The sequence below is a fragment of the Bos grunniens genome, chromosome 7 (genome assembly GCF_055505025.1).
Source record: "Bos grunniens cultivar Pamir isolate PY7600 chromosome 7, Bosgru_T2T1.0, whole genome shotgun sequence".
In the NCBI taxonomy this organism is placed as follows: Eukaryota; Metazoa; Chordata; class Mammalia; order Artiodactyla; family Bovidae; genus Bos; species Bos grunniens.
The window spans coordinates 50,513,661-50,539,556 of record NC_141171.1 but is presented as its reverse complement, the minus strand read 5'-3'; the positions used below and the strand labels follow the sequence as shown (position 1 = coordinate 50,539,556).

The 25,896-nt window shown below is 34.4% G+C and overlaps 1 protein-coding gene across 33 annotated transcripts in view; it reads right to left on the bottom strand.

The window, feature by feature from the left end:
* Window positions 1-4,268: 4,268 nt before the first annotated feature.
* The window catches only part of MATR3 (matrin 3), a 39,070-nt gene continuing 17,442 nt past the window's right edge, over window positions 4,269-25,896 (bottom strand). For 4 of the 33 annotated variants that reach the window (XM_086411873.1, XM_086411875.1, XM_086411876.1 and 1 more), the window contains 14 exons: window positions 19,669-20,759; window positions 14,827-14,888; window positions 13,800-13,841; window positions 13,357-13,469; window positions 13,068-13,120; window positions 12,515-12,640; window positions 11,589-11,714; window positions 11,236-11,403; window positions 9,954-10,085; window positions 9,271-9,314; window positions 8,796-9,171; window positions 6,995-7,361; window positions 6,408-6,529; window positions 4,269-5,337 (listed from right to left, as the gene is read on the bottom strand). In XM_086411873.1, the coding sequence (XP_086267999.1) occupies window positions 5,287-5,337; window positions 6,408-6,529; window positions 6,995-7,361; window positions 8,796-9,171; window positions 9,271-9,314; window positions 9,954-10,085; window positions 11,236-11,403; window positions 11,589-11,714; window positions 12,515-12,640; window positions 13,068-13,120; window positions 13,357-13,469; window positions 13,800-13,841; window positions 14,827-14,888; window positions 19,669-20,580 (2,694 nt within the window). In that variant the 5' untranslated portion in view covers window positions 20,581-20,759 and the 3' untranslated portion in view covers window positions 4,269-5,286. The remainder of the gene's footprint in view (window positions 5,338-6,407; window positions 6,530-6,994; window positions 7,362-8,795; window positions 9,172-9,270; window positions 9,315-9,953; window positions 10,086-11,235; window positions 11,404-11,588; window positions 11,715-12,514; window positions 12,641-13,067; window positions 13,121-13,356; window positions 13,470-13,799; window positions 13,842-14,826; window positions 14,889-19,668; window positions 20,760-25,896) is intronic. The other 29 variants (XM_086411880.1, XM_086411882.1, XM_086411883.1 and 26 more) reach the window with 11 other exon arrangements.

Genomic DNA, 25,896 nt, shown 5'->3' with positions numbered 1-25,896 from the left:
CCAACCAGTCCATTCTAAAGATCAGTCCTGGGTGTTCATTGGAAGGACTGATGTTGAAGCTGAAACTCTAGTACTTTAGCCACCTTATGCAAAGAGTTGACTCATTGAAAAAGACTCTGATGCTGGGAGGGATTGGGGGCAGGAGAAGGGGACGACAGAGGATGAAATGGCTGGATGGCATCACCGACTCGATGGACGTTGAGTCTGAGTGAACTCTGGGAGTTGGTGATGGACAGGGAGGCCTGGCGTGCTTCGATTCACGGGGTCACAAGGAGTCAGACATGACTGAGTGACTGAACTGAGTGACCACTTAAACTCCAATTCCTTTCCACAGGTTTTTATCCCAGAGCAGATTAAGTGCACACAAAGAGCATAAACTGGTGTCTTCCAGATACAAGTGGAGGGGGAGGCATACATAAAAAGAACAGACTTGGCAGTTGCCAAGTAGTAGCTGATCAGAGTGATTTAACAAACCTGGCAAAACTGAGCAAATAGGAATTGGTCCAACTTTTGACAGGTGCAATGACCGAAATTGGAGTAGTATTCTGTCCTTGTCAAAGGTAGGACATTCCTGCTGCTCTTGGTATATTCCATTTGGATCAGGTAATTAAACCTGTATACAAATGGTGCATTATATATATATATATATATATTATATATCACAAGATTATATATAAGCAAAGATCATTAAACCTGTATTTAATGGCTACAATTTCCACTCTAAGTTTGTTATTGGTGTGAACACTATTTGTTTTTTCTCTGCAGCTGCTAAGTCGCTTCAGTCATGTCTGACTCTGTGCGACCCCATAGACGGAAGCCCACCAGATTACCCCGTCCCTGGGATTCTCCAGGCAAGAACACTGGAGTGGGTTGCCATTTCCTTCTCCAACGCATGAAAGTGAAAAGTGAAAGGGAAGTCGGTCAGTCGTGTCTGACTCTTCGCGACCCCATGGACTGCAGCCTACCAGGCTCCTGCATCCATGGGATTTTCCAGGCAAGAGTACTGGAGTGGGGTGTCATTGCCTTCTCCAGTTTTTTCTCTACTACACATAAAAGACTGCCCCCCCTTCCTCTTAATTTTCACGTTCCCTATTGTACATTCGACTTTACAGAATTCTTTAAATGTATGGAAATTATAAATCTAAGGCCAGGGCTAAAGATAAAGGCTTTAATAAATGTCAATACAGCCTTTTAAAAATTAATCATATATTATCCAACAGTTCTCACGTGGAATTTTCAAGCTATTATCTCCTGGTATCTTCACATTTTTTCCTAACAAGTACCTTAATTGAGCTCTAGCTTCTATCAACTGTAGTCAACAATTCAGCAAATTATATCTGGAGTGAACAGTATCAACTTCCATTTTTCCATTCACTTAAAACTTCAATAAATTAGCTGCTCATTTTATTAATGTCCCAAGCAAAAGATAAAGGGTTCACCAGGGAAAGCAGTATTGAGGGCTCCTGGGTGTCTCCCACTTATAACCTTAAAAAATGCTTCATGAAGGATCCCAAATATTCTTTTCCAACATTTCCCTTACCTTTAGTAACAGTAGCAAAACCTTTAAGCCACAGTATCTAAATCAGGCATCTGACCACAAGTGCCTAAGTAGTATACTTCAGCTATAAGTAAATCAATCATTCTCTAAAACGTGACCTCTATTCTTGACATCACCATCACCTGGGTAATTTATGGAAAAATGCAAATTATTAAAATCAACCATACACCCAGTAAATCAGAAATTCTAGGAACAGGGCCCAGTAATGTTTAAAATGAAGCTTCCAGGTAATTCTGATACATGCTAACATTTGAGAACCACTAGTGGAGAAGGTCAGAGAAGGCGATGGCACCCCACTCCAGTACTCTTGCCTGGAAAATCCCATGGATGGAGGAGCCTGGTAGGCTGCAGTCCATGGGGTCGCTAAGAGTTGGACACGACTGAGCGACTTCACTTTCATGCATTGGAGAAGGAAATGGCAACCCACTCCAGTGTTCTTGCCTGGAGAATCCCAGGGACGGGGAACTTGGTGGGCTGCCGTCTATGGGGTCGCACAGAGTCGGACAACTGAAGCAACTTAGCAGCAGCAGTGGAGAAGGCAATGGCAACCCACTCCAGTGTTCTTGCCTGGAGAATCCTAGGAACGGGGGAGCCTGGTGGGCTGCTGTCTATGGGGTCGCACAGAGTTGGACACGACTGAAGTGACTTAGCAGTAGCAGCAGTCTTAAAGAATTCACAGAAGCACTTTGTTTGTATACCATGTCTCAAACCTGACATGCAACGGACATGCATCAGATTGGAGAGGCACTTTTAACTCCAGCTTAACCAACAGCTCAGCTGAGGGTCCTGGTTGGAGAATACCTCAAATGCATTACCACCCAACAGTTGATCTTGGGTGGATATAAACAATATCCAAGGCCATATTCTATGGAAGCCACCAATACAGAGGAGTACAGAGCTGCTCACCCCTAGCCTTAGCTTGTATTATCCTAACCAAACTGTGTATACCAATTTTGTCTGATTTAAAAATATGCAGCATTCCTACAGATTTCCACTACATACAAGCCTCTTTCGTCACAATTTTTACTCATGTCATTTTCCAGTTCAAAGCCACTAAACCTATACTGTGAACAAAATCAGGCCAAAAAAATGTGTATTCTTCCACTTTTATAACCTAACGCTGCCATACTATTTAATAGTGTGTATGTCCTTTTCACCCTAAAGTGAGAGTCACTCAGTCATGTCCAACTCAGTCCATGTTGTGACCCCACGGACTATACATCCATGGAATTCTCCAGGCCAGAATACTGCAGTGGGTAGAGCTGTTCCCTTCTCCAGGGGATCTTCCCAACCAAGGGATTGAACTCAGGTCTTCCACATTGCAGGCCGATTCTTTACCAGCTGAGCCACCAGGGAAGCCCAAGAATACTGGAGTGGGTAGCCTATCTCTTCTCCAGTGGATCTTCCTGACTCAGGAATCGAATTGCACTGCAGGTGTATTCTTTACCAGCTGAGCTACCACGGAAGCCCTTTTACCCTAAGAAAAAGGGGTAAAAGAATTCAGAGGCTTGATATAAGCTTTAAAAGTTCCTTATAATCTATACCATATAAAAATCTCTAGAAGTACTTATTCAGTACTCAATAGCCAGAAATCCACATTCCTCATTTACAACTCTAAATAAAATTATTGGGTTGCTAAGATCTTATGGAAAAACCTGAATGAACTTTTTGGTCAACCAAGTGTTTTTAAGATACACACTACTACAGCTAGCCAACTTAAGCCTTATCAGAGTAATTCTCATAGGCCATATTTATTAGCAATGATAAAATAAAACTGTAAAACAAACATCAAGTTTCCTTCACTCAGGGTTAACGTCTATATTAAACTAATAACTAAAATGGGAGTGGGAAAATTTTCTACTTTACAGTTGGTTAAGTGAAAAACATTCCTATTAAATAAAGGTTTGTCATAATCTGGGAAATAGCTGTTACAGGTTTATTCATCATTAGCAACTTATGAGAATTTATACTTTCCAAACCCTAGCAAATGAAGATATTAAACATTCTTTTCTACACCTTGGTGTATCTAACAAAGTAGGACCTATGAAAAAAAGTTGACAGAAAACAAGGGATGCCATTGTACACAAAATGCTTTGTATATAGCTACTGTTAGTTAACAGTTGGAATTAAAAGCTGGTAATTAGTAAAGGCCAAAATTAAACTGAGATAAACTGGCAAGGATTTTTTTGTGCATGTTACATTAAGGTGTCATTTTCCCCTCAGTGGTAGATCATAAAATTTCTTCCATTTGATACATCCTTTAATAGATCTAAGTGGTTCAAAGAGAATCCCTTAAATTCTTTTTTACATTAAAAATTTGCTTGACAATAATCTCTTAAACCAATTATCCCAACATATTTTGAAAGGCTGATACAACTAATTCTTGTTATTCCATGTTATTTCCAAGATTATTGTTAACGCTTAGACATATCTAAACATGAGCTTTTGTTGTCACCCTTAGCATTTTGAACTCCGAAGGTCTGAAAAAACTATGAATAGTCCAATTTTTAGTTATGTAACAGGAACAAGAAATCCACCAGCACCAAAAGCTTTAAAACTCAGATTTTTAGTAGCAGTTTTTAGAACACTCTAGATTAAAAATGGAATAATTTGTTAAAGCATGCAAGAAAGTTTAACAGTAAATGAAAACCACAACTGTGACAAATATATTGGTTAACACCTCAAACATGTATAACCAATGAACATGGCCTAGGTTTTTGTTTTTTATTGGTACTCACTTAAGAAACTTGAATCCACAGATATAAGCAGTATATAATATAACCAGAAAGTTACAAGTAAACACAGATTATACATGCAAATTTCTGTTCACAAAGGTCACATATGCAAGTATATGAATTAGAAGCGTGCATCTAAGATTATGGCCAAACTTTTTTTAAAATGCAGAAATGTAAAATTACATCTTGAAAATACAAAGAGATGGTCTACACACTTCAAAAATCAAATGTTGCTTATACCAGATGATGTATGACAGCTACAGGATTCAAGTGACAAGCAATAAGATCTCAAGAAATTAATACTGGTCAAAGAGAAGGGGAATATTTTTACATTTCACTGAAAATACATTGACTTCTAGAATACGAAATCTAGCAGGAACTTAGGGGAAAAAATTACAGAATCTAAAGCCAATTACTTAATATTTCTTATTACCTAAACAACAACATGACATTGAAAGAAAACTGCACCTGCATTTTAATTACCAATCTCACATTAGTGAAGTTCTCCATAAACGAAACAAAACCAAAAATGCTTCAAACTCCAAATGAAAAGTCTGCAAGGCTCAGATTAAAATGTGGAATGTTTCAGATGAAAGTAATAAAAATACAATTGGTTTTGTTCTTTATTGAATGGAATCAAAAGTTTTGACATATCTCTGAAGCTTGGAACTACTAAATTTCATTTCTTTGAATGCTTCTACATATCTTTCTTAGTGGTGCAAGTGTCTTTAGCATACGAAGTCAGTCTCTACAAAGTATTTCTGTCTGTTACTATTTTGATAAAACAAAAACAATTCTTCATTAACTTAACCGTATATGTATTTTTGCTATAACACTTAACACATGAACAGACATCTATTATCTATTATTTTCCACTAAAACAAAAGAGTACAATAGTTTTCTTCTAACTATCAGTACTGTATTTAAAAAAGGTTAACATTTAAAAACAAAGAACCATTATTTTCTTTGAAATCATTAAGCTTCTAGCACATCTCAAACTTCCTTCTTCTGCCTGCGTTCCTCTGCCAATTTATTCAGAAATTTCTGAAAAGAAAAGAAAAAGTTACAAGGATTAAGTCACCTTAGTGAAACATAACAAATGGATTAACTACAAAATAAAATATTCTATTGAAGTTTAGGGACCTGAGTCTAATTTAACTATAACCTTGTCAATATTTGTAAGATCCAGTTATTCTTATCAAGCAGGTATAAAACTAAACTGGACACCACAGTAAGGCATGGGAAAAGAAACAGTAAAATATGAAAAAGTTACTTCAATGTGCAATTAAGACTAACTTACAGAGATGAGAAAACAAAGACCAAAATACGCACATAGAATAACTGCTGCTACCCCAAGAACTTAAGATTAGTTAAATGACATGTATTTATTCAATGCCCCTTCTTCTAAGACAAAGGACATTATTAAATTTCTGCTACCACTGAAAATAACCAATGTCCTTAATACTCTAGCAGCTTTATATTATAAATCAGTATTATCTTTTTTAACTCCTACTTTCAAGTTTTCCCTCATCTATTTCAATACTTGGTGTCCTTAAGCCACTAACTAAAACACCAAACTTTCAAAATATCCAAAGAGAAATTTGTTATTCTTTATTATGTTGTGCTTTATTAATTTTTCCTTTTACCTGTATATCCTTTTCATCATAAAACTTCACTGAAGTGTCATTATTAATAAAATAATAATTTAAAGTCAATGTAAAAATCATTAAGTATAAAGGGATATAGCACTTTATAAAGTTGAAAAAGGCTTTATAGTATTTCACTTGACTTTCAAGCCTCCGGTATCTTCCAAATTAGAGAAATTACAGTCTAATAATCATTTGAGAATACTCAAATAACTCTTAATTATACAACAGAATTTGTAACGTTTAAATCTATAAATTTAGAAATTACTAAATTATCATTTAGTTAATAGTGTATTCTAGAAAGAGGTTTAGCAGATGCTTCCAGAGTTCATCAAACTGCTCAAGGCCCATCAATAAAGAATGTTATCAGGATAAAGCGTGCTGGGTCCACAGATGGTACTGGTCCATAAACTTACGTGACTTGTTAGTTTTCACAAAAGAACTCTCCTCTTTTAGATTCAGCCTTACCTTTAATTTCTGATAATGAGGAAGGCTGCTGCAATGAGTATTCTTTGCAACTTCTTCATTTGTATAAAAGAGTGAACACAGCTTACAGTAAAACCCTGTTTTAGGTATCACATAGTCTATACCTAGAACACAAACATACATTCTTACAAATTCAGTAAACTGAAGATTTTAATAGTGTTCTCAAATCTTTTTTTTTCCTGTCAATATAATTTGAATGAGTTAACAGTTGTGACATGTCCAATATAGCCTACGCTAAAACAAAGCAAAAACCATAACATCGTTAATAGCTTGTATTTTAATTGATGTTTAAGGGCCCACACCTAATTGTTCTCTTAAAAATGTTGAAATAGAACGGTGAACAAAACAAAAAGCAATGTGAAATTCTCAGAAAATTTTATGAGGAGAAAAAAGAACATATTATGGAATGGTAACAAAAAGAGGAAAAAAGAATGCTTCAAGTAAGATTTACAAATTGTTCTGCGTAGAACTTCATGCTATTAGAGTTTATTATGTAAGACCAATTTAAAAAAATCTTATAGTAAGAGTTTGGGGAGGGTGAGGGATAACAACAAAGCCTTAAATCTCACCAACAGGAACATTGGGTTGATATGGTCCAATTCTATACTCATCTGGGATTGTATAGTCCTCCTTGTTTTCATCACTTTGGCCATCTGCATTTTCACTTGTATCTTTGTTGGGATCATCAGCATTCTCAGCAGATTCAGCACCTGGCTCTGTATTTTCCTCATTTTTAATTCCATTTTCCAACGCTGCTTCATTTTCTTGGTCAAGTTCCTCGATCTTGTCCACCTTAATTTCAACCAAACCATCATCATTTTTGTCACCAGATTTAAATGCCATGCCCGATTTACGAAGTTTCTGAAGTTCCGAATCTTCCTCATCACCAACCTCATCTAGAGTGACAAAACCTTCCATATTCCCTGGGAAACGACGCTGTTAAGAAAGACAAATTTACTCTGCAACAATTATCCTGCAGTATCCCTTCCATTTGCTTTACTTGAAGGGAAAGGGATAGCGTCTTTGCCTTCATTTCCTCACAAAAAAAAAAGGGACTTTTCTTTCTCTCCCCCCAAATTTACTAATTTAAAAAAAAAAAAAAAAACCTTAGCTTGTTTTAAAACTAAGTAATCCAAGCCTTCCCTTATATGAAGAGCAGAAAATAAACATGAGGACATTCATACTCTATACTTTGAGACTTATGCTGCAAGATAATCAGAGCTGATTTCATGAAGTATCAATAAGTTGAATGATGTCCTTCAAAGAAGGTATCTTATGGTGCCACTCTTTTTGTTTACAGAGCAGTGTTTAAAATACCACTGTGGTTTAAAAATCAAGCTCTGGAACATAACTGCTTAGGTTTAATTTTTGGCTCTGCCATTTATAAAAGCAGTATGACCACAATCTACTGAATTTTAACATGACTCAATTTCCTCATTCATGAAATATGGATAACAAGCATCTGTGGCATAAGGTTATTTTAAGAATCAGTTAATTAGCACACACAAAGAGATTAGAAAAATTGATGGCACATAATGCTCAATAATTATCAGCTCTTAAGAGCACAAACGTAGTACTACATAACTATATTTCAGCCAGAAAAAGAATTTCAAGGCTAACTTATTTGACCAAGCCATCAAAATCTGGAGGTCTATAAATAGTAAGTTTTCTGGTAGTGGAGTATATCTTAGAAGGAATGAATGAAAGAGGATTATAATAATCTCATTTCAAGACTCATTTATCTTATGGAGTTCTAAAGGCATTGTAATGCTCTAATCTTTAATGGAGATAGTCAAGTACACCATGGGTCTTCTGATTTAGTATTTTTCTACCATGTATATATTTTTATATTGCGATTTGCCTTAATTTAATATGTGATATGTGTTCTAAGAAAAAATGTTTTAAAACCTATTGAAATATCTAATCAAGGTTACATTTCTATAATAGGAAAATTCTTCAAGTTCTACCATTTTTGACACAATGTTTTAAGTGTCCTGGGTCAGTTACCCCTGGGTCAGGTCAGTTAACTTACTGTAAAATCCATACCCCATATTTAAAAAAACAAGCTGGACTATACATAAAGGCTGCCTACTACTCTTTACACACTACCACTACCAAATAGAATCATATACAGCTTTAAGTCTTTCTCCTTTGTTACTAAAAGGTTCTCTTTGTGAATTGACATTTTTCTATTGCAGTTTAGTCCTATTCAATCTATGTATTGCAGAGTTTAGATGTCAAGTTTTTTAGTGATTCCTATTTCTTCCTAATGTAAGTCACTAATTCTATTAAATATGACCCTAAGATAAATAATTTGAAACACTGATCTAGTTTTCTACTGCAACAAGTCAACATAAAACCTTCTTTTACCTTTTTAAGCTTTTTCTTTGCAGCTCCAGAAGCACTGGCATTTGCATCTTTTTTCACAGCTTTGTCTGAAGGTTCTTTTTTCCCATCAGATGCCACATCCCCTAAATTAGCAAGATCTGTTTCATCTCCCACTGAACTGCCACTTTCTAGCAGTGCTGCTGCTTCTTCTTCATCTACAAGTAGCTCATCTTCAGATTCAAGAAGCATGTTAGGCTCTTGTTCTGCCTGGTCATCCTTTGTATCTTTTTCACCATCTTCACCTGACTTCTCTTCTTGTTCTTTACCTTCAGCAGTACTTTCAGTCTTCTGAGAACCATCAGTTTTGGATTTCTTATCACTTGGAGATTCTTTGCCATCTGGAGAGTAAGATCTTTTCCTGAAACCAAAACAAACACCTGAATTAATTCTACCGAGTTGGAAAACGAAGGTTTAACATACTAGTGTATACAGACATAAACACACAAGATGAAATTACCGGGATTTATCTTTTTTGAGTAAGTCAATGCCTCTGTTGGGAATCTAAAAGACAAAATTTCACCAGTTACATAAATGTATTAGATTTCATAGAGTATTTAATTATCCAATTAACTAATAAACGATGACCATCCTTTATATATCAACTAACCTTATTTAAACCATACCTAAGAATGTAAGCTGCCCTAACATTATTAATTACCACCAACATTTGAAGAGCAGTGAATAATAATTTTGTTAAAGCTTTTCAAATAGAACCTTAAGTAAAACAGATAAAAACAAAGATGCTTTATACAGACATCAGTTTAAAAACTTCTGTATTAATGAAAACAAGAAAAAGAGAAAAGATCACTCTCTTTCAATAACTAAATCCTATGTATGTATTAATTATTTACTTATTTCTGGTCATGATGCTGCATTCTGGCTTTCTCCAGTTGCAGTGAGTGGGGCTATTCTTCGTTGAAGTGCTTGGACCTCTCACTGTTACAGAGCATGGCTAGAGTGCAGCTCAGTAGTTGTGCACAGAAGGGATCTTCCCAGATCGAGGATTGAACCTGTGTCCCCCACACCACCAGGGAAGTTCCTAAATCCTACATTCTTAGCATGTAAAAATTTATAAAAATGTCATGGCTTGAAAAGCATGAAAATAAGCTTTATAAAGAACCTGAATCAAACACTACATACCCTGAGTACCAATTTTTTGTATTTTTCAGACAGGTCAACTTTTACACATCTCCCTTGAAACCAAAGGGCCTTTTTCAAACAGTGGTCAACCATTGCCATTGCATCTTCTCTGGTCTCCATCTCAATAAAGGCCTGGGGCAAGAAAAACAAACAAAAAAAAAGAACAAAAAATTAATTAGAAAGTAAAACTTTAGAAGGATACAAACTCATGAAACTATAAAAAGGTTAACAAAGAAAAGATGCTCTACTTACAATTTTAAAAATCAAATATAAGTATGAAATAACTCAATCCATTAATTAAACTCACATAATTTGAAAAGTCTAATATCCAGTGTTTATAAAGCTCTTAGAATGCTGCTGCTGCTGCTAAGTCGCTTCAGTCGTGTCTGACTCTATGCAACCCCATAGACAGCAGCCAACCAGGCTCCCCCATCCCTGGGATTCTCCAGGCAAGAACACTGGAGTGGGTTGCCATTTCCTTCTCCAATGCGTGAAAGTGAAGTCGCTCAGTCGTATCCAACTCCAGCGACCCCATGGACTGCAGCCCACCAGGCTCCTCTGTCCATGGGATTTTCCAGGCAAAAGAACTGGAGTGGGGCGCCACTGCCTTCTCTGCTTAGAATGCTAGTATGATCGTATATGAGTATTATTTTTTGAAGAGCATTTGGCACCGTCAAAGAAAAGAAAGCAAGTATCAGGATCCACAACTTCAATTCTGAAATTGTATCCTTCAATTACATGCATAAATTCACATGCCACAAAATCCACAGCAGCATTAATGGCACAGCAAAAGAACTAGCATCTCTGCTGCTGCTGCTGCTAAGTCACTTCAGTCGTGTCCACTCTTAGCGACCCCATGGACTGCAGCCTACCAGGCTCCTCCATCCACAGGATTTTCTAGGCAAGAGCACTGGAGTGGGGTGCCATTGCCTTCTCTGAGAATCTCTAATATCCATTAATTAAAGAAATTAAATTCAGCACAGTTTACTCAATGGAATCATGTGTAAAGTGGAAAGTAACTCTTTAATATAATCTCATTTGAAGTAAAGGGGGAAAGTATACTTATATACACAAAGGAAGATCTTTGGAGGCAAACTCTGGAAATAATATTAGCCAAACTAGAGAAAAAGATCTTTACTTTCCACTTTATTTACTCAATATTCAATAATTTGGCCGCCAAATTACGCCCCCACCCCTTCACTAAAAATGAGGATGTTAAAATAACTTAAAAAAAAAAAACTTTGAGAAATAATCTTTTTCAAAACTTCTACATGTATATTACCTGACTTTTCATCCTCATCAGTATATAATTCTTTATTTTCCCATAAGGCTCAGCAAGCTTGAGGACAGCACTGTCAGAATAGCCAGAATGAGGTAAGTTGCTGAGATGTATCACTCGTCCAAGCTCTTGTTTTTGATCAAACTTCTGGTCTGGCTTCCCCTCAGGTTTCTTTAATACACAGGAGGGAAACAAACAAAAAAACAGAGGAAATCAAATTAGTAAGTATGCCATAATTATTAGTCAAGATTATTCTAGATATTAGCAACAATTTTAAACAGCTATAAGTTAGTAAATATTAAAATGATACACTAAATAAGTGGTGATACAAATCTGGAAAAATAGAGATTATTTACCTTTATTCTCTTATACTTCTGGGATAAATGAACTCTCACTGGCTTGCCAAATACTAATGCTGGGGTGGTTGTGTAATAATCCACTGCAGCCTGAGCATCTTCTGTGGTTGCCATTTCAATAAATGCCTAAAATTGAAAAAATATATATTTACATTTCCAAAAAACCACCCAATTCCATACTGTCCAAAGTCTTTCCAAAAATATTTAATCATTATATAGAAAGCATTTTCAAGAACCTGAGAGAAAAAAAAAAACTCTAATTTCCTATTTTATTAAAGATCATCTCAGACTTTATTACTTTCATGACACTAACACTATCATTTATTATGTACTGAATTTGAAACAATAATTTGGCACCATTTGGTTAAAAGTTTGAAATGTTTTTCCAAATAATTATGTTTATATAGTCCTTACTATGCTGCTAAGTCACTTCAGTTGTGTCCGACTCTGTGCGACCCCATAGACGGCAGCCCACCAGGCTCCCCTGTCCCTGGGATTCTCCAGGCAAGAATACTGGAGTGGGTTGCCATTTCCTTCTCCAATGCATGAAAGTGAAAAGTGAAAGGGAAGTCGCTCAGTCGTGTCCAACTCTTCGCAACCCCAAGGACTGCAGGCCACCAGGCCCCTCCATCCATGGGATTTTCCAGGCAAGAGTACTGGAGTGGGGTGCCATTGCCTTCTCCCAGTCCTTTGTATAGCAGTAGTATAATAAAGATAATGTAACTGCTTAAGAATCACAATTTATAAAGTTACTAACAATCTATTGGTACTAGAATTCATTACTGATTGGTTCAACTATTGGCCCTTTCCGTCATTACATTCCACATTGATGATTTAAGCTAACATTCTTTTTTCTAATACAAAATAATATATTCTCTTTAGGATATACTTTAGTGATGAATAAATACTACACACTTAACTCATACCTCATTAATTTTATTTAGAATAAGATGATTTGAAATAACTCCAAATGGTTCCACCAGTTGTAATAGTTGATATCTCAAGTTTTTCCCTCGCTGGAAATCCATGATGTGAACAACTCGGCTAGTTTCCTATTCGTTAGGAAAAAACCAAGTTAGTAAATAAATTTCTTTAGAAGCAATACGAAACAGTAAAATATTAAATCTTTTATAATCTGTAGTCAGTCAGAACAAATTAAGTATTTAAATATGTCCCTGGAACAAGCCTCACAGCTTCAGAAAACAGTGTCTGCACTGATATTTAAATCAACGACTGTTATATAATTAGATGGCAAACTTAACTTTGAATCAAGGTGAAATCTCTAGACTGTGGACATATGAAAACAAAGTTTTAACTCTTATCAGAGTCACGTATAAAAGCCTGTTGGTTTTCAAACTAAAACAATCTTTCTGTAATAAGGACTACAACACAGATTCAATTAGCAATGATTCAAGTCAAATCACACTTCCCCAAAGAGCATACAGCCAATACAGTAAAAGCAAGAGCTTTATTACTGACCACTCTGCCTTTCTGCATGTGTCTTGGTCCTTGCAGGTTTCCATTTCCAGCACCTTTATGGGGAAAAAGTATATTTTCAGTCTTAGGTATACTTGTCCTACCAGGCTATTTAAATTGAAAAACAGACATCTCTCCAACAGCAAAAGAACATCACAAATGAGTATCATGTATTCTCATGAAATGTCATCTTTGAGTTACATTTCAATGACACTTCTTTTGCCTAAAATCACTGCATTTAATCTTTATGATAAAAACTCTTAGGGAAAGGTAACATGAATTTTATAATCACCCAGATTTCCTCTTGGTCCAACTGCTGGTCCCCCAAGATGAAATGATGGGGGTGGAGGTCCCAGAATTCCTGGTGCTGGGTTTGTAGACTGCTGCAACATGAATGGATCACCCCTGGGAATATGAAAACATAAAATACAAAGTATGATAAAGAAGTCCATCAAAAATAACTGAAATTTACTGCTAAAACACTCCTTGTATGACAGTGATTCCAATATTTGGGGGCATTTAATGCATGATGTAACTAGGGGGAAATCTATAATAAAAAAATAAAAATTACTACATAAAATAGTTTCTAAAAATTCTTTCACCCATGATGACTTTTAACAAACTCATATTAAATAAAGAAATTAAGAAAATATTGTTTATGAAATGTGAAAAATTTAACCTGAATTCCTTACATTGATCTCCTTTACAAACAACAGCTTAAAAAATTTAACTTACATTGTATGTCCTGTATCAGTGTCAGGATTCCATTCTGGGTAGCTTTAAAAAGACCAGAAAATTAACTTTAAAATAAAACTGTTCTTTTCACAAAGTAGCCTTGTTTGGCCTTTAAAATAGATTTATTAGTAAAATTATACGGTAGTATAAGTGTTAGAAATATTACTGTTTAAAACATGTCATATAGATACTTTCAAAGGAAAATGTCAAATTAATCAAAATAAAGGAGAATTAACTTGCTCCGTATTGCTTAAAATGTTAAGTAATGTATATTGCAATTAAAATAGTCCTTTATCTGTTTTTTTCTTGGTGGGGGGGGGTGGTGGTGGTCAGGAAGGGTCACACAACTTGTGGGATCTTAGTTCCCTGATCAGAGATTGAACCCTGCCTGGCCCATGGCACTGAAAAAGTGCATGGAGTCCTAACCACTGAGCATCCAGGAATTCCCTATATTTGTTAATTCACAAAGAAGTGCTATATGAGGGACTGGAAATGTGGGTTATATAGGGAAACAAAGATTGTATGTGAAAATGGCCACCCCAGTGAACAATGGGCTTCATGTTCTTTAGGTAGGGAGAGTCTTTACAAATTCTATCCTAGCAGCTTAAACTTCATCACAAGTATCTCAAAAGCAAAAAATATATCCTGAACGGTTTTGCTTTAAAACTAGTTACTTCTAGTATAACTTCCCCCTTTTCTTCAAGGAAAATATTTTCTTTATTCTCAGAGCACATATTATTGTTATTGAAAATGCTCTTATAAATCTATTTTATGCATCAATGGCTATCTTTAGGTCTGTTAAAAATTCTTTCCATTTTAAATAACAAAGTACCGCTATCACTCCACCTTAATATTCCACATACAATTCCAGACCTAAACATTGTTTATAACTGGTGATTGCCTGGACAGTGTCAACTATTCAGTAATAACAATGTGGATATTACAAGTAAATGATGAATTCCCCGAAACCAATCAATGGCTGTTTCTGACAGTTAACTGATGCTTTAAAGGTATTTCAGACTCCTACATTTCAAGAAGAAGCTGGCATCGACGACTGTGACTTGCTCCATTGATATGTTGACTCCACTCCTGTAGCAAAGTAAATTAGCAGAATTAACAAAACTAAAACTAAGATTTCTTTTCAACCATTCAAACTCTAGGATGTTAATCTATATGTCTATATACAATTATCATAAACTGAACACCTGACCATTCACTAATTTAAAACCATTTCTCTGAATCCTTGTAGCTTCATCCTGCCCTCAAATACTCCATGCACATTCTTGGAAAAACTGGTAACTTGGTTAACAAACTAAGAGACCTGACAGGGAAAAGATAGAGTTAATAAAGATGAAGAGTAGTAACTGACTTTGAGATCAGTAGGCATATTAATTTCTGCTGCAGACAAAACTGAAGTTTTATTCACATATTATTAGAATTGCTTTCACAGAACTCTGATAAAATAAATATCCATGCTTATATCACTTTTTAAGAAAACATATACTGTAAGTATGAATAATTAGTTAAAAATAGTATCTTTAATTTCATCCAGCCTTTGAGGTATGTTGTAAGTGTACTATAGCCACAGAAAGCTAAGTTAATTCAACAGGAGTGACTTTTCAAGGAAACACTCCCCAATTTATCAAAAACCTAAGCTTCCATTATATTTCCCAAAATTAGAGAAGTAAATTTCAGGAATGTCCATTTCTAAGTTTTAGGAAGGAAAACATTTTATTTCTTCAATATTTGCTTTATGATTATTTTAAATTTTGAAGGGATTACTTTTTCCTTTACTTTATTCAAATAAACTATCCTTTCTTTAAAAATCCACATGTAAATGATTAGCATTTTAGGCAATATAAAAAGAAGAGTTAGGAAAAGTAGGCTTTGCTGCCAGACTGCTTAGGTTCAATTCCCAAGGTACCACTTACTAGATGTGAATCCTTGGTATAAGTTATTTAAAAAACACTGTGGTTCAATATCTTTCTAGGGTTTTTTGGAAAGTAAATGAACAATAAAGGTAACCTGTTTATTGGAACACTGCCAAGCACATATGAAGTGCTAATAAACTTTTTAATTAAAAAGGAAGAAAAGCAACTATTATTACACTGCTTATAAAGCTATCTTGTTTTACAATCCCCACTTTACAGGTTATTATTGTTTCACAAATCCTCACAGAATAAGGCAACTTTTCCAAGACTCATACTACCTGAAACATTAGAAAGTCCTTAAAAGGGAGTCTGACTTAGAGCTGAACCAAATTACAAGAGATACCATTCTGAAGTTTTAAAAAGTTAATTTATAAATGGAATCTAGTTTATAAAAACTTACAGCCTGAGTGTTTACACACATTTCTTTGCCCTACTAAAATTAACTAAAATTCTGTGACTGAAGTAAAATGGAACATTTCAACAGAATGGTACTTCTAAGAACTTGGGGAGCTATCTTTCAAAGTTAGATTGTCTTTATGGCTAACAGTTAAAGAACTGGAAGAGATCTGTCCAGCTGGCTCTATAACCAAATGTTTGGGGTATAAAAACTTTCTATTTGCAAACCAACAGACCATTGACTTGTTGGAAGCCACTTTAAAAATGGCTGTAATCAAGAGGCACCATAGGCAAAGTTGACAAAATTCAGAAGCGGGATTAAACAAATATGTTAACCAAGAATTTTCTTAATGAAAACTATTCAGATTTAAAATATCCTTGAGAAACAGTGTGTTCAGAGAGGAGTAAAAGTTATCCTATTAGGCATGCTTCTAATTAATAGGAGATGGTAAAGCTATCTAGTAAACCAGAAATTATTTATATCCAATCGCCCATGATCTTCAAGGGTTCAAACTTTTGAAAGTGTGGCTGGTCTTACAAAGTACTAGAAGGAAAATCAAGATCAAAGAATCAGTTATATCTCCCAAACCACCCATTACTAATCTGCTCTACCATAATGGGCTTTAAAAAAAATCTGTATGTTTGGATTCTACATTGAGGCAACACTCAGATTAATAAAGAATAAGGATTCACTTTTTGAATTCAGAAGTTCTGCAGGAAAAACTACATTCACCTTAATGTCATTGAGATACCTAAATTATATAAAGAAAGGATAATTTGGAGAAGCACATGTGGAATGGCAAAGTTAAGAATAACTTAAGGGCTTCTAGAAAACTAAAAAGAAAAACATGAACTCAAGTGACAAGACAGCGGAAGGGCTGTAGTGGCCAGTTTTCTTTAAGTGAAAGGAATTTTGAGGCAAGTTTGAGGCTGTGCAGAAAAGCAACTTGATGTTCTAAAATGACCTAGAAAGAAATAAAAGCAACATCATCACTGAAAGTTACTTAAAATATCAAAATGACAGATGTTTTTCCCCTAAAAGACTATTCATACTAAGAAGAAGTTTTGATCATGTAAGTTATTTAATGTTACCGCTAAGTGAAAAGAACAGATTTTCCAAGTTATGCAGCAATACCAGAGAGCAGGATTAAATGTTTAAAAATTTTTCATTACCTACTTTCGTAAGAATTTTCTCTAAACTCAGTGATTCTATATCAGCTATAAATTAAAAAGATCCCTACCAAAAGTGAGCATTTATTTTTCCAATAATGAAGATACCTAGAAAACATTAGCTATGTTAAGGAAACTATATTGAGAGAATCCAGGTGTTAAAACTTCTTAAAATCGGTACAATTTACAAATACCACAAATTTTGAAAATCAAAGGGCCTCTAAAGTAACTTTCTAAATTTGCTAGAGTACACGCAGTTTTGCAGATTAAAAGTATCTCTTTACTAGGTAAGGTGCCTTACTCTTGAGTCTAAAGTTTCAAATATTCAAAAATGTTCTTTGGCCAATTTAGATCCATTTACTATCATTATTTATTAACTGTTCAGGAACTAGAAGGTAGTAACATCTGGACAGTAAAGAATGATATAGAAAAATAGGAACTTTTTCTGATTCAAGTCCTTCTTGATTTCCTTTTGTGTTCCTTTACTGAATTCTTTTCCTATATGTTAAGTGGCAACATTAAGTTACTGCTCAAAGTCAGGATGAAGAGACTTCCAACAGCAGCTTTTAATTTATGATGACTCCAGTAGCAAAGATTAAGTCCCTTACAATCATTTTCATTTGAGACAATGTAACTAGCTATCTTCCTTGGAATTTAGAGACCCCATCTGAGAATATTTCTCATACTGTCATTTCTGCAAGCAGACAGAAAATATTTGGAGTCACCAGAGTTTAATGGATCTTTTCATTAAATCAATTCATAGCAGATCTAAACCTTGAAGTTGAATACTGAACAAAAACTAAATTCCATGATATACTAAGTGTATCCAACAAATTTGAAAAATAGAAAATACCAAAATACCTACTAAATACAATTCCCTAACTTTTACGAGTTTGTGATTCCATGTCTTACATTAAAATTAATCTATGAATGTAAATTTACCATTTGAAGTTATTTTGACATGGATTGAAGAATAAAATATTCCTTGTGTACTTAAACTACTACTTCAGAAAACTTTTGTATTATAGATTTATATACATGTATTTTTAGCTAGAAATCACTCTTAAAAAGATATTTTTCAAAATACTCTAAATTCAAACAATGTAAGAAGTCTCTTAATTATCTGAGACAAAAACACTGAGATCTCAACACAGAAAAGGGATTGATTGGTAAGACTTTTAAAAAGATTAAAAACAAAATCTCTAATGACTTACATGATTTAGTTTACTCAAAAATCAACTCACTTAAAAATGCTTTTAAAGGGATAGATATGAAGAGAAAATGGCCCTTCCAGATGTTACTGTGAAGAAAAAACCCTGTAACAGCAACCATCAAACCAGTTTCATGGCAATAACATGTTCCAATTAAGTACAGCACATCAGGAAAAATGGATGGTCAGATTACAGATCAAGCTAGTGGACTGCTATAATGCTGACTTTAAGTCAACTGCACTGTATTTTGTTTTGGGAAAAAAACAGTGCGAATGATTAGCATTGAAAACGTTGAAAGAGAAAGGACAATATATTTAAAAGGGCATTTTGAAAAAGTTCCCATTTTGCCAGATGTGATAATTAAAGCAAAGGAGAATCAGATTTTTTTTCCTTCAAATGAATATACCAGAAGTCTAAGTCAGAAAAAGAATATGCTTATGAGGAACACAGAGCAGGATACTGCAGTAGGTGATTTTCCCAAGTCTCTAAAGGGATAGATGCAATATGGGATAATAAAAAGTGAGTTTTGAATATGTTTAAGAAAGTTGTGGAAAAGGAGAAAAAAAAAAGATGAAAAATTTCAGTTACAGCATGAGAGTTTGTGTTAAAGGGAAATTAAAAAAGAACAATAAACTAATCTAAAATATGAAATATACTGAAACAAACACCAGGGCTCTACATTAACTCTTTCCCTGTAGCCACAGATAAGGAAAAAAAGAGAATTGTTCAAGAATGTATCGTTACTACATACGAATCAGTAATTAAGACAGATGGAGAGCTGATTATCTAGCATCCTGAATGGCAGAGCACATTGACTGCAAAAAAACAGAAAAAATACTTAAAACAATTCAACAAAGCAGACAAAAAAAACCTGCTTAAATATACGATTAAGAAGAACATACTGATGCCAAAAACCAACAAGATAATTCCAGTGGATGATAGCTTTGTGGCCAGAAGTAATCTACGTAGATTATATTAATGTAAAGCCCTGGTTTAAAATGCTCAAAAACAATTACCTTCCAAATAAAGTAAGTGTTCTCAAAAGTATAAAAATTCTTGATCAACTCAATGTCATCAGACTACAGAGTACAAGATATAGGTAAATACAGAATAGGCACTACAACGTAAAAGAAATTAGAAGTATCTGTTGCATTAACTCACCTTATTAGAATGAACTGGCAAATCACATATAGAGCACAGATGGGGATAACCCTTCGGTAAGAGTCCATGGAAGTCTTCAATATTGCTACTTGGAGGAGCGCCCCTCTTTTTCTCAAAGAGAGATCTCTCTTGTAAGGGGCCAGGACCACGTCCCATTCTCTCATACTCACTGTCAAATTTATGATAGTTATGCGATGTCTCACCAAAAAAAGAATCATCCCTACACCTTTCTCCATCTCTTAATCTGTCATCTTCATAATCCATTCTGTCATAATAACCAGATTCTTGAGAACGACTTCCATGGTCATAATCAAGCACTGGGTTGAGACTAGGACCACGATCATCAAAACTATCTCTTCTAAAGTGCCTTTTTTCTTCCCAATCGTCCCTAGGTACTCTGTATGGTGGCTCCCGTGTAGCAGATCTGCCATCTCTACCATAACTCAATGTAGGGCCTTCTTCAGTTCTCCTCCTTTTAAGCTGCAGAAGGATCTGGGGCAAATTCTCAGGAGTAATCTTGTCCTCTGGATAACGACTCAGTTCATCTAAGTCTCTAGCAGACAGACCAAAGCTGGCCAAAATGTTACTGGCCTGGTCTGCATCTCCACGGTGTTGAGAAGACAAAGGGAGCGGACCTCTACTTCCAATGTTAAATATAGACTGCAAATTATGGGAAGAAGTACTAGCAGAAGACAGTGCACTATGAGCTCCTTGTTGATTCAATGAAGAACTCATTCCAAGATTCATTAAACTAGCAAGGCGTGCAGTACCCTGGTTCATCCTTCCAAGAGATGCTGGCATACTTAAAGACTGGGTAGCAGCAGCAAGAAGGCCTATTCCTGCTGCAGACAGGTCACGCCCATGACCCTGTGAGTCCCTACCGAGAGATGACTGCTGGAATGACTTGGACATTGTAGAACTATCTCTTGTCTAGTTTATAGATTAAAAAAAAATTTTTTTTTTTAAAGATGGCCAAAAAGAAAGCTCAACTAGAAAACTAGGTTAACTTTGCTTCAAAAAATGGTAACGCCAAGAAAAAGGATCAATAAGGACTGTAGAATCTTCTTCAAGCTGAGAACCAGCAGACAACTCTGTAGAAAAATAAGCAATTTTAGTCATAAATCCCTTTAAGTAGATGCCGTTTTTTTTTTAGAAAAAAAAAAAACTTACGCATCATGTTGATTAAAAAAAAACATTTAAGATCTCAAACTTACAAGGAATTACATAACTTAAACAGATTTCAGATGTATGCAGAGCTTGCATATACTTAAAAAGTAGTCTTTCATGCTAAAGTTTAACTATTAAAGGGAATTTCATACGGAATTTAAAAACATTTCAATTGAAGGGTCAGATGTCTGAATATATCAAAATTTCAATAAAAATATAGATGTGTCTCTTCTTTTAGAAGAAAAATACACCCTATAATATGATGCTTAAGTTCCAGAAGACTAAAAACAAAACAAAACAAAAAATCAAGGTCAACAAGTCAAAGATGAATCAGTTGTATTGTTTTAGAAAATGAGACCTATTAACACTATCAGAAAGAACCAAGTAAAATCACAAGTAACGAAGCTTAAGTGTCAAGTACCTAGCATAAGATCTAAGACCAAACGCTACAGTTGAGATCTTTATGCAGCAAAATCAAATTGAGGTAAAGACTGATGTGAAGAAAAATAAGCGACTCCCTACAGTTTATAGATTTCTGCACAAATTTAAGCCAAATAATTAACTGCCTCATTCTCCATCCTCTATCAGGCAGTTAGTATCATTTCTAATCTTAAAAGGTAAGGAGAATCAAATATGGTCAGTACAGAAATAGGAGACTCCCCAAGAACAACCACAAGTACAGGAAGTATAGGTGATTTAAAGAAGTGAAACTCCACAAGGTAGTAGCCGTGAACATTCATTTAATGCTCAGGGCTGTAACACCTCTAGAGCTCAAAACAGGTGAAAATGAAAACGAGATCTTGCTTACATAGATTTCTGTAAACAGATTCTTTCACAAGAATAGCCCCATCATCCAGAAAATTTAAATTGTGAATACAACCCCTCAAGATGTGTTTCCTCCAAGATGTGATAGTAACGAAATTACTTTCATTTTTATTTTACCTCAAAAATTTTCACATAAGAATTCACAAAGCATTTATGAATGATCTCATAACGTATTAAATGACGTACATAACTGTCCCTGGTGAAACAATTTTATAATCACAATTACACACAGAGGTTTAGGTCTTAAATTGTTTGCTACATAATTCTACTATGTAGAGACACTGTTCAGTTAACTCATAAGTTTCATCACCGATATACCTAAGCACTTAAACTTTATCAACATAAAAACCAGGCAATATTTAATAGTTACAAGTCAATTATGGGACAGATTCCACCAATGACAGATTAAGGAAACACTAGACGAAAACAGTGGTAGAAGAAGTGTAAAAAAAAAGTTGCAGGCAAGACTAAAGTTAGATTTTACAAAAAGATGTAACAAAGTTAAAAAGACATAGAAATGCTATCAGAGGTGACTGGAATTACAGATGTTTTTGCACACCAAGAAAGATGAACTTGAGAAAAGACACCAAAGAAACTCATTCCAGATGAGATCCATTATGTAAACTACTTAGACCTTAAGATTAATAAGATAAAGACAAGAGTAAGTAAACATCATTGGATGAAGGTTTCTCTGATATGACTTTTAAATACCATACAGAATGGTGGTTAAAATACTGTTGAAACATTTGTAGTACCCTCTTACGTTTTCATACGTTGTTTAAAAAAAAAAAAAAAAAAACTCAAAACCATTAAGAGGGTTTTTCTGAAATCAAAATTTCAAAGTATCTAAGTTACTATTAATTGCAGCTTTGCCTTTCACTTGGGAGTCAAAGCTTCATATACTGAAAAGCCAGCCTTTCAAAAGACCTATTCTTTCCCTTTAGGGAAATTATACTATGGCATTATGACCATGTGTAAATTTTTAACATTGATATTTTAAGGAAATGATTGTTGAATTACAGAGATCTCAATTACTTTTCTTTGCAACATATATGAATGGTGGAGCTGCAAAAAGGAAAGGTTAAGAGAAGTAAAGGTAAAAGGTGATAACCTTAAGACAAAACAGAAAATGGATGTCAGAAAAACTAAGAAAAAGAGAAAGACAACCATGTAAATCCCATGACAACTTGTAATTTAAGAATAACTTTAATATTTTTGTGACTCAGATTCAACTTCAGTCCCACACAAAGATATGAGAGTAGCAGTACTGAAAAAGTCAAATTTTTGAATTTAACAAATTTCTTAAAAATTTTCTATTAGAACAAAGAAATTAAGAAAAATTCGACAAGATAGCACTGATGTAAGAACATTTATTAAAAAGTTCCTTTAGTATCTTATCTTTGGTCAATGAACATAAGATGAACAAAGCACTTTAAAGGCTCTAAGTCAGACCTACTGCCTATGAAACCATCACAATACTGACAAGTTTACCAAGTTACTAAAGTGATTAAAAAAAAAAATTAGCTTCTTTTACTCCATGTTTTTTTTCTGCATAAAGCTGCGTTTTCATAGAGATTAATAAAGTTTGAAAATAGTTCCTTTGAGATAACTCATCTAAAATGTAATGTTAAAACCCAATTTACTCATTTAACTTTATACAATACAGAATCTTTCACTTCCAAAAAAAAAAAGTGCCTCTACCCTCTCCCATCAGAAAACATTAAGAAACAACTAAGGCTTCACAAATGCCATTTAACTACTCTGATATTCAAATTCTCAGTGAACAAAGTTCATGATATAAATTCTATTAAAGATGTTTAGCTTCACATTCAACATCTGAACAAATATGTATGGTTAACAAATAAGCTTCGGTTAATAATATTCAACCCCCACATTCCATAAACCTGATACCCTTTATCTTCTTCAATAATTAGAAGAAATGGAATACTAAAACATTTTAGAAAACAAATGAAAGCTAAACACACACAAAGTTAATGGAGAAAACAGTGTTCTGTATCCAAATTTCCTGTGTAAAATAAAGATTATCTATTAGTCTATTATATATTATTTCAGAGGATTACTTAGCAGGAAGTAAAATGAACATAAGCATACTTCAGTTCTTTAAAAGATGACATAGAAGAAACCTTCAGCGTCTGAAGTTAAAAACACTATGTTTTAAAGGTATCTAATACCACCATATGGATCTTTATACTTTTTGACTGTGTGAAATAAGTTACTTTTAAAAAACAACCGATTTTAAGATAGTATAATCATAAAGGCATGTAGAGATACGTAGGAAAGAAATATCCACACGTTGACATAATAACCTTTTAATCTCACATAAAAATTTAACATACAACAGCTAGAAAACAGCTTCTGAATTGTAACACAAATGGGTGAAAGAAATTTTGAGATTTTCCCATCTCTATCAAGGTCAAACACCTTTGTGATTTAACTTTTTCATGTGAAAATATGCCAAATATACACGGCAACCAACAATACAAATGCATAAAAAATGTCCTAATCATGTCACTAACAGATGGCAGGGATAGTTCACTAATTTAAAGAAGTACTTAACTAATCAATCTCCAACTGAGGTACAGAGTACTTCAATTGAAGTAAATATTCCTTAAATTTCCTCACTTATTAACCTTATAATGGCTTTATAAATAACTTCAACATAGCTTCCATTTTAGAGTATTAAATAAATTTTCATCTTAATGTTAGTTTATATCACTGTATCTTTTTCTACTATATTTTATAAATTGTATTTAAGGTTTTTTTTTTTTTTTAAACTGAAGTATAACTGATTTATAATACTATATGAGCTTCAGGTGTACAACATAGGATTCAGTATTTTTGCATATTACACTCCATTGTAAGATAATGGAAGATAACAGCTATTATTTCCTGTTGCTTATCCAGCTCTATTAACTTTGTATACACCAATGTGCCTCACCACACAACAAAAAAAACCTAAAAAGTGCAGTGCCCAAGAAGGCTGAAAAAAAAAAATATTCTGAAGTGCTTTAAAACTATTGGTGTCAATTCATATATATTACTGATCTGGATTAAACTTCTAACCCACTTCTTAATCCTTAGGTTAACAACAGATTCAGTTGCTAAAAAATCTTCATGGTAATCCATAGAAAAGATTCCTATTATTCAGACTTAAAATATTTTTCTTCTAAGTTTTTTCCCTAGTGACTTTAAGTAAATTCATACTACAGGAAAGAAAGTTACTCCATTTAACTGACAATTTTGACTCTTGATCTGACCTATGACACTAACTTGGCTAACTCTCTATTTAAAAGCAAGTCTGTGGTTTTCCTCAAGGCACCATTCTGCACCCTTATGATATTCCCCTCTGCTTCATGATCTGCTCTCCTGGTTTCCGCAAACATCTGTACAACTCTTTGATTTGATATAAATTGGGATTTTTTTAGAGCCCAAATGCCTGGATTTGAAAACCAGCTCTTCTACAGAATAGCTGCATGAACCTGGGCAAATTACTTAACATCTGGGTTTATTCCCTCATATGTAAAATGGGAATAAAAATAACATCCATTTCACAGGGCCTGGCATATTGTAAGCACCACAGTAATCATCTACTTTATGCACTCTGATCCTCACAACCAATGAGAAAACAAACTAGAAGTAAAAGGACTGACCCAGAGGACTGACCTTTTTCACTTGTACTGGACTATTTCATGTATCAACTATAATCTCATTCAATTCTATTCAAAGCCAGATTTAAAACCTGAAGGTTGTTACCAAGTCAGAAGTCAGCTTTAAAAGACTACAAACCTAAAACATCACTAATCATTCTACTCTATTCAAAAACATACTGCTCCCTACTATTTACCACATGAAGTCCTCAGTATGGTTTTCAATGCCCTTCATATTGGTTGCATCCTTCTTCTCTAAACCTATTTTCTGGCACATGCCAACACCTTAAGAAAAAGTTCATTTTATGAGCCATTATACAGACTGCTTACTACTTGTTCAAACATAATTATTAGCTGGAATGTGTCTCTCCTTTCTCCATTTAATACTAGGAATTCTCTTAAGGTCCAACACCCCCCTTCACATCATGTATTTTACAAATCAGTGTATATAAATGCCAAAGGTCAGAAACAACATCAATAAAACCTTAGATACTTATTTCCAATGATTCTTCCTTCCCTTATGGAGTCTCTTGTTTTTAAGTCCTACCACTTAACAGACATATCTTTT